Below are 12,821 nucleotides of genomic sequence, written 5' to 3'. Positions count from 1 at the left end.
GTATCTTTGTGGATTTCTGTGGGCCTCTCTAGCACTTTGCTTCTTCTTATTCTCATGTGGTCTTCATTTACCATGGTCTCCTATTCCTTGTTCTCCCTCTCTGTTGTTGATCCAGCTGGGATCTCCCGTTCCCCCAAGCTCTCTTTCCTTCGACCCTCGCCCTTCATTACCCCCACTCATGTCCAGGCTGTTCATGTAGATATATCTCTTACATTTCTCCATCATTGGGCGATCCCCGTGTCTTTCTTTATTTGCCTTCACAGCCCCAGTTCCAGGCTTCTCAAACCCTAATGTGTAAATGAGCTCTTGCTATGGACCTGGTGGCTCTGAGAATTCACACTGACCACATCACACTGACCATCCATGATGGTTTATAATACAGTTCAAGAGACCATGAGGTCAAGTACATCGCAGTCCTTCCGAGTTTGTATTAAGGTTCTCAAGTAAGTGGTCTGCATTTCTCAAGTGCCCCAGAGTTATGGGTTGTTAATTTTCCATTCTGATGTTTTTGTTTAGCTCTTTTGACAGCAAATTTGTTTACCAGCAAAGAGGCCTTGGACCAATTGAAGAAGATACGATTCTAGTCATAGATCCAAATAATGCTGCCATCCTCCAGTCCAGTGGAAAGAACCTGTGAGTAAAATGGCTTACATGCTATTCAAACTGGCACACCTGGGCTGGATATAAAGTACATCATTGGGTCAGGAATGTGTCACAAGACTACCCTTACACAGGAGACAGATTGGGCCATCCTTTCATTTACTTTCTAAACAAGTGGTTCTGAAACTCAACTGAATGTTAGAATTACCTGTGAAGCTCAAAAAAAAAAAAAAAAAATTCTACACACAGAAAATTGGCCACTTATGTGTCTTCTTTCAAAATACCAAGGATAATTTTCTTACTACAAAAAGTCTTTGATGTCCTAGATTGTTAGCTTGATTTAAACACTATGGGTTCTATGCATGTATCTTACCATATTTATAAGCTATATTAATTTGTCAGTTTATAATTTTTAAAAATTGCATTATGACTTGGTCTGGACTATGGCTAATGCTATCATAACTTTCCAGGTGACTATTACACAGTCAAAATTGAGACATGTATGGTGAAGTCAGCTCTTAGTCAGTTAGACTGATAGTGTAAAAAAATCTGTAGCATAAAAATTATATACTCAACTGACCAAGTAATCACTGATAAGAATAAAAGACTTTTTTTCTCTTCCCATCCAAAAGTGAAGACTAAACAAATACCATTTTTGGCTTTCCCTTGGCTTGCACATGTAATTTGGATCTGAAAGCCACTCATTATTTGGTCTGATTCCTAGATGGCATTTGGCAGGCAAAAACAGTTGGCTGATATTCATGGTCATTGAAAGAAAGGGACACCTGCTTACAGACTTACCCTGACCCATTATAACCTGGCAGCTTCTAGGACTATGCCCCACTCCATCTGCTTAAGTCCCAGAGAAGCCCAGCTTCTTTGAAACACAGATAGCCTCTACTTTGAATGCAGCTACTACTAATAGAGATTGCTATAATGAAGCTTAGGTTTTTTTTAAATAGTCGTTTCAGAGAAGTCAGGGACCAAATTATAATTCCATCTCTACTGTGTATTTGAGTCCATGTCCTCAGAGCTGTAGCCATTAATCAGAGGCATCCTCATCCCAGAACAGAATTAACAGGGAAGGTGGACCAACTGCTGCTAAGTCAACTTGGCTAGCTATGAGGTATCAATGCTGCAAGCAAATCATAACCTCGCTTTCAATGGCCAAAACAGGCATCTAGTTCAGTCAATTTGTTAAGATCAAAGTGTTATGCACTTGACTCATGAAAAAAAATCTTGGTGCCAATACCCTACTTAGGCTAGACACACACAAAGAAGGCTTGGATTCTCGGATGGTATTCTAACAGGGTCACCTTAGTCTATTTCCCATGTGTTAACTCTGTTCCAGTTTTTCAGTTCTATGGGCCTCTATCCATATCCATTACATGTGCAAAATATATTGACCTTTCCTAGTGAGTGTTCCAGCTCACCACTTCGCTGTGCCTGGAGGGTCATAGCCCTTCTGGAAGTTACTCTCTTTGTGTTTCACTATCTTCCATAGCCAGTCCTAGAGCTTTCAAGTCACATATGTAAGATTTTGTGTTGACATGGTGTTATAGTGCTGGAGAGATAGCTCAGTTGGTAATGACCTTGCCATAAGGACCTAGAATCCACACAAAAGCTGGACAGAGTCACATCAGTAACCCCATTACTGAGGCCAACAGGGGGCAGGGGAGGAGGACCCCGGGACTATCTGGCCAGCCAGGCTAGCCAATTGGTTCCATGTTCAGTGAGAGGTCCTTATCCTAAAGGATAAGATGGAGAGTGATCGAAATAGGCAGTTGATATCACTCTCTGGACTATACATGCATGTATGCACACATCACAAACACTCACATACAAAAATGCCCATAACACTATATTTTCTTGAAATATATTTTAACTATCCAAACTATAGAAATCCAGTTATTTCTCAAGGCAATTTGTCTTATGCATATTCTGAAACATTAATATTTATTTTCTGAAAACTTGCTTTTCATTTGATGTTATTTGTGCTGCTTAATAAAGCATACTTTATAGTAAATACTTATAATTTTATGTAAACTTTGTTTATAGATCTTGATAGGATTAACTTCTGCTTAAGCTTTGTCATGAGGAAGTCTCTGTCTGTTCTAACAGGTTATTTTCATTTAACAATTCATTTTGGCATTTTCTACAATGATACAAAAACACTGTTCTTATTTTGTAGAAGTATATTGCTCCACGGTTTTATTACAGCTAAGGGCCTCTCATGTGTCTAGAGTACTAGAACTAGAACAGTTATTTTTATTTTTCAGGTTTTATTTACCACATGGCTTGAGTATCGATAAAGATGGAAATTACTGGGTCACAGATGTGGCTCTTCATCAGGTGAGCTCCCTACTTAGCAGTATTCAAATAGAAGCTGAGATGGGTTAGTTTTCAAAATTCTCTGAATTTTACTGGAGCATTTTCTATGGCTCAAAAATTGGTAGCAAAAAAAGCGGTGGAAACATTCATATCATAGTAATTTCTGTGTGCTATTATAGAGTACCATAGACTGACTCAGTGGCTTATAAGCAACCAATGAGTTCATTTCTCACAGATCTAAATTCTGGGCATCTGAGATCAGGGTACCAGCATGACAGGGTTCTGTTGAGGTTCCTTTCCTAGGTTTCAGCCAGCCATCTCCTCGATGTGTTTTTCCATGAAGAAGGCAAAGAAAGTAAGCTCTTAAAAAAAAAAAAAAAAAAAAAAAAAAAAGATATGCCATAGCCAGGCGGCGGGCGCATGGCTTTAATCCCAGCACTCGGGAGGCAGAGCCAGGCGGATCTCTGTGAGTTCGAGGCCAGCCTAGGCTACCAAGTGAGTTCCAGGAAAGGCGCAAAGCTATACAGAGAAATCCTGTCTTGAAAAACCAAAGAAAGAAAAAAAGAAAGTAAGCTCTTGTGTCTCCTTTCTCATGAGGTTTCACCAGTTCCTTCCTGCTCCCATTACAATTGAAGTTAGGATTCTGATAGATGAATTTAGAAGACACAAGTGTTTAGTATCTGTATCAATCCTCACCTCAACAGTTTTCTTTTTGTACTCTACTAGAAAAAGTCAGCATGTTATTAGGTCTCTCTCATCTCTTGTATCCTAATAGCCAGATGTTGAGCTTCCCTATAATATCTAGAGGCCTTCCACCTTTCTCTTCACTTTCTACACTGCCCATTATTTCCCTTGTCCTTAGGCCTTATTTCTTTTCTTTTCTTTCTTTCTTTTTATTTTTTTTTTGCGTATGTTTTATGAATTCTTTCCTAAGCCACTTTCATTTTCTATAAATTAAAGCAAAGTCTATATCAAGTGTGTAAGAATATCAAACTTTGGTCCTTTTCAAAAGATACTGTATTTCAACCATGGAATTGTGTTAAAGCCTCATACCCATACAAGATAAGCTTGTTAAATGTAATGGTGGTGGTACAGAGTTAGGAAAAATAGGAAAGAGAAATCTAGAGCTCTAAAGACTCACCAGTGAGTCATTAACATGTTCTCTTGAGTTTTGAACATCATTTGATGAATACCTATGCCTCATGTGCTATCTGAGCATTATAGTATTAGCTAAAGAAGAAAAAAAGGAAGTGGAAGTGAATGCAATGTTTAAATACAGGTCCCTATTTGCTATATATTAAGTAGACAACTTAGGGAAAATAACTTAGTTTCCATATATCTAATTGTGATATGAAGAATTAGACCAGATGATTTCTAGGGTCCTATCTAATTTTAAAAGCATCTTCTTTTGAATAAATCTCTGTCTGCCATTTACACTATAATTGCTTGTCATGTGTGTGTGTCAACAATAATCAGAAGAGTAGATTAAGCTTTCTTTCTTTTTTTTTTTAAAGGTGTTCAAACTGGACCCACATAGCAAAGAAGGGCCTCTCTTAATTCTGGGAAGGAGCATGCAGCCTGGCAGTGACCAGAACCATTTCTGCCAGCCCACTGATGTGGCTGTGGACCCCAGCACTGGCACTGTCTTCGTGGCAGACGGCTACTGCAACAGTCGGATCGTGCAGTTTTCACCCGGCGGCAAGTTTATCACCCAGTGGGGAGAAGGTACTGGCTCCCACTCTTGCTCTCTAGTTAGAGTCCTGAGTCAGTAGGACCAAACACCAGACGCGGGTTTGGTTTTCCTCATACAAAATCTGTAATAAACGGCTTATTTTCATGAATTTGAAAACTTATCCAGCTGTGGCGTCCGACTTTGAAGGACTCTAAACAGTGTGTCTGTGGCTTTTCTTTGTTCGTAGAGTCCTCTGGGAGCACTCCTAAGCCAGGCCAGTTCAGTGTTCCTCACAGTCTGGCCCTTGTGCCTCACTTGGACCAATTGTGTGTGGCAGACAGGGAAAATGGCCGGATCCAATGTTTCAGAACTGACACCAAAGAATTTGTGAGAGAGATTAAACATGCATCATTTGGAAGAAATGTATTTGCAATTTCATATATACCAGGTATTTCGTTATTGTTTGCTTTATTATATCTGCCCTTAACAGTTGTTTTCACTCAGTGTGCTTTTTAAATAACCTTGTTCTTATTAGAAAGTTCCAGATACTTTGTATATCAGATCTGCAACATCTTAAACCTGTTAATACATTGTTAAGCACTTCAACCTAAGTGTCACTGTTCCTTTTGCAGACATAATGAAGACTCCAAAAGACGTTAACAGCTGTTTGTACTGGGTTTAAAATGTTCCCAAACACTGATTCCTTTTTACTTATGATCATCTGATCTAGCTATTAAAAGATTAATATTGCCTTCACACCATCAAGAGATGGTATATGTCTGATAGAATTACATTCAAACTATTTCTGTTTCTTGTTTCTTGAAAAAGTGCTGGCTGTCTTGGTTTTATTGCCGTGAAGAGACACCGTGACCATGGCAACTCTTACAAAGGAAAACATTTAATTGGTGCTGACTTGTAGTTCAGAGGTTTAGTCCATTATTGTCATGGCAGGAATTATGGTAGTATGCAGGCAGATGTGGTGTTGAAGAGGTAGCTGGGTGTTCCACACCTGGATCCACAGGCAGCAGGAAGAGCAGAGTAACACTGGGCCTGGCTTAAGCATTGAAACCTCAAAGCCCACCCCCAGTAACACACTTCCTCCAATAAAGCCACACCTCCCAACAGGGCCACACCTCCTAATAGTGCCACTCCCTATGAACCTATGGGGGCCATTTTCATTCAAACCACCACACTGATGAATTTATTTAAAACAGATCAAAATGTAAAGCAATAGAGGTTTATGTCTAAATGCCAGGAGAAACACCAATAAAATCTTGATTTCTTTAACATTTTTATATAAATTGTAATGGTTTTAACCATTTTCACAGAGCAGTGATGGTACATGCCTTTAATCTCAGAATTCAGGAGGCAGAGACAGGTGAATCTTGGTGAGTTCAAGGCCAGCCTGGTCTACAGAATGAGTTCCAGGACAGCCAGAGCTGTTACACAGAGAAACCCTGTCTTGAAAAGCCCCCAAAAATTGTTTTCAAATAAAATTTGAAAAAAATTCCAAACTCATAAAATAAGATGTGCATAATTAACATTATAAAATAAGTTACCGTAAGATTTCTTTGAATTGTATGAAGCAAGTTAGTATGTTAAGTAAAAGTTTTATTAACTATATCTGACTTTGTGTGAACATACATTGACTATACTCCCCACTTTAATACCTACACATCTTAGGTCACTAAGGTATGAAATAAAAGGGCTCCAGTGACTAGATGGTCAGATGGTGATAAGTGTGTGTTCCTTGAGAAATATATATATATAAAAAAAAACTCATTGATGTCAACAAAAGAGACATTCTGTACTTGGCTTTACTTCACATTGGAAGAATTGATTTGAAAAGATCATTCAGCTAGGAAGGAAGGTGATTTAAGTAGATATATCTTTCAAATATGGAAAAAGATAAGAACTAAAGTTAAAAACAGAATCTAGCAAGAGCTGGTGTCTTTACAGTATTCTGTAGCAATAATTGGCACTCAGACTGTATTGTGTTATGGGATATGTTCTAAAACTCGCTACGATCCTTTTAAGAAAGATGAAAATATATCGAACACAGGCTTCGCATCATATACACTTTTTGTGGCTTCGCAGTGCCGGGGCTCAAACATAGAATACATGCATGCCAGGCAAGCACTGAGCTATGCTCTCCGTCTCTTCTAAAGTGTGCTCTTCAATGTCTGCTTTGAAAATGCAGTACTCAAACTTCTGATTTGTTTAAGTCATCACCATTTCTGTGATTTCGCTTTTATAAAAAGAAATATCATTTTATTACAAAGTATGTTCATAAGAAGGTGCTTTTTTTTCTCCTGTGACAGTATGTCTTTAACAGTCTAAAATACACTCATGTTAGACAACAAGCTAGAGTTGTCTAAAATTAGACTATTTCTTCTGGGTACTGCAACTCTCCTTATACCGTCTCTACATTCTCCTCTTACTCTTGCTAGAGCAAGGCAGATATTCCATAGTTTTCCGACATAATCAGATGTTCCAAAATTATTGGCTTTAATAACTTGACGTTTCTCCCATTCCTAATGAGGATGCCTATTATATCTAACCCTGTATGCCAGTATGAATGTTTATCAGTAATTATGTATCCTAATTTCTTATGGCTTCCTAAGTGGAACAGGCCCTCCAGTTTCTGATTTTCTTTTTTTTTTTTTTTAATTTTTATTTTTATTTTGCAATACAATTCAGTTCTACATATCAGCCACGGATTCCCTTGTTCTCCCCCCTCCGGCCCCCCTCACCTTCCCCCTAGCCCACCCCCCATTCCCATCTCCTCCAGGGCAAAGCCTCCCCCGTGGACTGAGATCAACCTGGTAGACTTAGTCCAGGTAGGTCCAGTCCCCCTGATTTTCTTATTACAGTGAGATTGGCCATCTAACCTGTTTGGCCCATGCCTGGTAACTCACAGGATAATATCTGCTAAGTAATTTTCATTGTTGTTGGCAAATACAGGGACCATGTTGATGCTCACTATTTTGTTTATTTTTCTAATGTTTGTTTCTTCTGTTTCAAAGCCAATCTTAGTCCATACTTTAAAGAAAGACTGCATCTCTTGTCACAGGTTTGCTTTTTCTGGTGAATGGGAAGCCTTACTTTGGCGACCACGAACCTGTGCAAGGTTTTGTGCTGAACTTTACCAGTGGGGAAATTATAGATGTCTTCAAGCCAGTACGCAAGGTACTTCCAGTCACTGCCTAGATTTGAATTTTTACAGGAAAATTAAAATATGAATATCAATGTACGATTTTTATTTTTAAACATAGAAGATGGGATGACTTCTTAGCTGAGTTGATGGTATTATGTTGTTATGATGTTTACTTAAAATAAATGTCCTTGTCTTTTCCTAGACCATCAGTATTTTCAGATGAACATTACCCTGTACCATTCTAACTTTATAGTAGAATCTGCATACAATGGCAAATTTACATTAACTATAGTTAGCAAGTTGATGTAGATACATTGATCGATAAATGGTAGACAGATTCTTTTTCCTAGTTTCATTCAAGTGGTGAAGAACCCACACTGGGAATGTACTATTACAGTTCTCTCTAGCATCAGTAGGAGGATTGGTATTTTTTGTGGGTAGTAGTGTTAAGACTTTAATAATCAACAAGAATTGAAAATAGTACTTTGTGGAATCTGTTCAAATTCTAAAGACTTAGCTAGGTGAGGAGTTCAAGGCTACACAGTAATTGGCCACTATGCATTTTAACAATGCTTTTTACACACTCAGTAACAAAAGTGAGCATTCCATGGGCTTTTGTCTTCCCACTGTATTATATATGAAGAGTAATTGCCAAAGCAATCATAATACTCGCATATATTGCAGGTATATTCCAGGACTTCATCAGATATAGAAAGATCAGCCTACTAAAATGCTCAGACAATGGTTATTTTTCAAAATATGGAAATATTTATTGTGTTTACTTAGATTAAAATGTAACTATCACAAGCCACTGAACAAAGTATGTCTTTATATCATAATTCTTAAATTTTCTGTTAGGATACCAAGTTTGCTAGGTGGAAAAAAAAAGAACTTTAAAATGGCTCAGTATTTTAGAAATCTGTAAGAAGCTGGGCAGTCTTGGTTCTATCAGAATTCACTGCAGGTTTTATACTTGATCTTAAGGGTATAATCATGTACAAGATAAGACACAATCTCTTCCTCAGTGTGCCTTTGTTAGGAAAAGCTACAGTATCTGAAACAAAACAAAGTAGATATGAACTAAAGAATTCCATCACAAGTTCTCTTCTTTTGGGTCTCTGTTTATGATTTGTAAGCATGCATTTTTCTCAGAAGATATTTTATCTGAAAAGCATTGTGCAATCCCATTGAAATCATTGCTTCTGTTAGTAGGGAAGCCATTACATTTCGAGTACATATTTTACTGGCACAGTGCTTTATCATTGATTGTCTGATCTTTAGAGCTATTCTCCTTTGAGTTGATTTCCTCATATTTATTGATTAAGAAAAGAAAAATATTACCATTCTTTCAGGTTTACAGTTTGTTTTGTCAGAATGTCCCTATCTTTATGGTCCTTTTAGTGATAGTGTTCTGTATCAACTTGGTTATTAGCTTTTAATTGAAATGAACATCTGTATGTCAAAACTAAGTGCTAAGCAAGAGGCTTCCACTCATAAGAATATAAATAGGTCTGAATTAGAAGTTCAGAGAGCATTGTTTCTAAACATCAGCAGTCAACCAAACTTGTGGTGATGAATGAGTAACATCATGGCAACCCAAAGAGAGTCTCATGCTAAGACAAAATTTGCTCTTCCTTTACAAAACCAAGTTATCATATAACTCCTTACACATGGAATAGTATTCTGTGTTGATTCAGTAAAGTAAAACTGGTTTATAGATCTCATAGAATTTTCACTTACTAAGATTATCATCATAAAGATTGAAAGTCTAGGTAAAAGAAATAATGTGGTATAATGATTCCTTATTGTAGTCAAAAGTTGATATTTACACAGTCTTTTCCTCTCTGCATATTTGTAGCTTCTTCCCTCACATAGGTTGAGTCTCTCTCTTTTACTACATGTGAGTCTCTTTCTTTTACTACTGTAGTCTTTAGAAATATTTACATCTGGGCTGGAGAGATGGCTCAGGGGTTAAGAGCACTGGCTGCTCTTCCAGAGGACCCGAGTTCAATTCCTAGCACCCACATGGTGGCTCACAACCATCTGTTATGGGATCTGATTCCCTCTTCTGGTGTGCATGAAGACAGGTCACTCATATACATAAAATAAATATTTTAAAAAAAGAAATGTTTACATCTGATGGTTGATCTCTCTTTTTGTTAGCATAAGGGAAATAAGACAGCAAGACTAATAAAGACAGTTTCATTCTTCTGCATATGGACACACAGATTACTCAATACCATTTGATGAAGATGCTGTCTTTTGTCCTGTATTTTTTGGCATCTTTGTTAAAAATGACATGGCTGTGTGAACTTAAGTCAGGGTCTTCTTTTCGGTAGTCTTTCCTTGCAGTGAAAGACATTGGATGCAAAGACACATGACTGCTCAAGATTAAGTGAAGGTTAAGCAATCAGCAATAATAATATTTATGTCACCACCTCTAAGGCTCAGTGAATTCTGCAGATGAGGGAACAAAAAAAAAAAAAAAAAAAACCCAGAAGATAGAATGAAGGTTTGGGAGATACAGCTGCTTGCTGAGTGTGATATGGCTGTTCCAGTCATGAGCCCAATGCAACTGTACTTGTCTATAGAGAGCCTGCTCGAGGATGGACCTGGCTTCAGTACTCAAGAGCTCTGTCTGCTCTTGCACAAGACCTAAGCTCAGTTCCCAGCATCCACACTGGTGACTTAGAGCCCCCTGTAAATACAGGTCCGAGGATCCAGTGCCCTTTCTTGGCCTCCTTGAACACTGTTCTTATGCATATACCCACACCCAGACATATACATAGACACACATTTTTAAAATAATAAAAACTTAATCTTAAAAGAGAATAGACCTGTTGACAGCCAACCATGGATAAAGGAGCTCCATTACCACTATTGGTCCCCCACTGCTGACCTAGTGGCTACTGATAAATTATGTGAAATAGAGTTACTGCTGTCAATCATGTAGCCACTGGTGAGGCTCCAGTAGAGAGTTCAAGCCCATAGTTACACAGATGGCCCCTGGCTAAACAGATTGTGTCTTAAAACAAAACCAGATAAATATGATAAATATAGAAAGAGGACATATGGGGAGGAGAGAGGGTGGAAAAAGGAGGGAGGGGTAATCTAAATGCATAGTAAACATGTATGAAAATGTCAGAGGAGAAGCTTAATAATCAATTTTTTAAAGATAGAAGTCATAGGAAAGCAGAAGTAAACATAAATAAGTCATAAAACAACAAATTAAACAGCCCTGAAAAAAAAAATCAACTTAGGAATTTTCAGCTTTGAAAGGAATTTCAAGTCAGTGGTTTCTCAGTGCCTAGAGTTACTCCTCACAAAGTCAGGACCCAGTAAATGACTGCCTTTGATTAGGGTTGCTCACTTTCATTGGAGTTGCATGTCTTGTCTCACTTTTCTGCCATTCTGTGATGTATTTAAGCGAAGCCTCGCCGTGATAACACATGTCTTTACCTTTGCCAGCACTTTGATATGCCCCATGACATTGTTGCCTCTGAAGACGGGAATGTGTATATTGGAGACGCGCACACAAACACCGTGTGGAAGTTCACCCTGACCGAAAGTAGGTTGTCGAGCTTTTTATTTGTTTGTTTTTATGGTATTTTTAATCCATAATTTTCATCTGATTGATTGTTTACAGTCACGGGAAACAAAAACATTTGCTTTTGTTCTCTTTTTTTTTTTTAAATGCCAGGAATAGGAAATCAGGATATAAGGGAGTTTGGGTTTGGGGTTCAATGTTAGCACATGTCTAGCATCTTTGGTTTTCTATTCCCTGTACTACAAAGGACAGGGGAAATGAAGAATGATGAGAGAGGAGGAGGAGGAAGGGAGAGTGTCCTTATTTGGTATCTATTTCAGAAATTAAAATAATTTCTTAAATGTGGAGAGAGAGAGGTTTTGTTTTGTTTTGTTTTTTTTCCTGGCAATCGTCACCTTGTTTCCAGAGACGCTCCACAGGAAATGTTTGATGTGTGAAGTAATGTCTGCTACATTAAAAGCCCCTGTGAATTCCAGCTTGGTTACAGAAGAAGGAGACAGCTTGGGCAAAGAAGAAGTTGACTTGTTGCCACAAGACATCACCCCATGTGGCACTCAGCTCTTTCCAGTCCTGAGCATGCAGGGACACCAGCATCCTTGTCTGACATGCTATCCCAAGCAGAGTCACTTTCTGCTTTCCATTTAGGCCTCAGCTTCCCCCCAAATACTGAGTTGCTGTATTTTTATTTAGCTCAGAACATAAAAGAACAGATTTGCTCTGTCAGAATCTAGTCAATTAGTGGACAATTTGTTAGGTTTTGGAGTGGGGGATGGGGAAGGAGATTCAAGGGGACAGTGAGATGGATCACTGGGAAGTAAGGAGTTTGTTAGAAAATTTATTAGTGCCATAGATAGACAGATAGAACAACAACAGCATGGCAGGGCCTCTGGGGAGAGTTCAGGCCCCAGCATGAGAGACAGACAGAATGGTGGGGTCTCTGAAGACAAGAAGCAGAGGCCTTGTGACAGAAGTGAGGTCTGCTCTTGTAGCTGTCTAAAGATGGCTGAAGTTTCACAACAAGAGCCCCTTAGCCAGGGTCTCTGAATCGAAGGCAAGAGGCAGAGAAAGGGGTAGGGAATAAAAGGGGTGGGTAGGGAGAAGGATATGTGGCCAACATCTCTTTTACTGTTAACTTACTTTGCAGATGAGAACTGGCCCCAGGAATTCTGATAGCCAGGGACCCACAGTGTCTCTGTCGGGGACCTGTTAGTATCTGTCAGAGGAGAGTACTGCAGATACCGTGGCCTGAGCCGAGGCTGAATACTAGTATTATATTCTTCATTAATGTTAGGATTCTCTCATTTCAACTTGGACATCATTAAAAGTATACTAGTCTGGTCCCTGCTTTCAGACTGTGAATCAAAATTGTCCTTAACTGAAGTTCACTGAATGTTTACTTGGCTCAAAATTTCAACATCCAGAGATGCTTTTTAAATATGTTGGGGGGGTCTAAGCAACAGGATATAGTGGTAATAAATAAAGGAATTAGGAATGATAAATTTGAGGTATCAAAA

General features: G+C 38.5%; 1 protein-coding gene across 11 annotated transcripts in view; it reads left to right on the top strand.

Moving 5' to 3' along the window:
• Nucleotides 1–12,821, top strand: part of Pam (peptidylglycine alpha-amidating monooxygenase) — a 283,476-nt gene that overhangs the window by 256,539 nt on the left and 14,116 nt on the right. For all 11 annotated transcript variants that reach the window (XM_052750294.1, XM_052750293.1, XM_052750291.1 and 8 more), the window contains 6 exons: nucleotides 517–633; nucleotides 2,880–2,952; nucleotides 4,446–4,656; nucleotides 4,851–5,051; nucleotides 7,677–7,792; nucleotides 11,229–11,328. In XM_052750294.1, coding sequence (XP_052606254.1) covers nucleotides 517–633; nucleotides 2,880–2,952; nucleotides 4,446–4,656; nucleotides 4,851–5,051; nucleotides 7,677–7,792; nucleotides 11,229–11,328 — 818 coding nt within the window. The remainder of the gene's footprint in view (nucleotides 1–516; nucleotides 634–2,879; nucleotides 2,953–4,445; nucleotides 4,657–4,850; nucleotides 5,052–7,676; nucleotides 7,793–11,228; nucleotides 11,329–12,821) is intronic.

This window comes from Peromyscus californicus, unplaced genomic scaffold (assembly GCF_007827085.1).
Source record: "Peromyscus californicus insignis strain IS unplaced genomic scaffold, ASM782708v3 Scaffold_21__1_contigs__length_65335640, whole genome shotgun sequence".
In the NCBI taxonomy this organism is placed as follows: Eukaryota; Metazoa; Chordata; class Mammalia; order Rodentia; family Cricetidae; genus Peromyscus; species Peromyscus californicus.
Note: the sequence above shows the minus strand (reverse complement) of the source record. Positions and strands in the feature narration are given on the sequence as shown.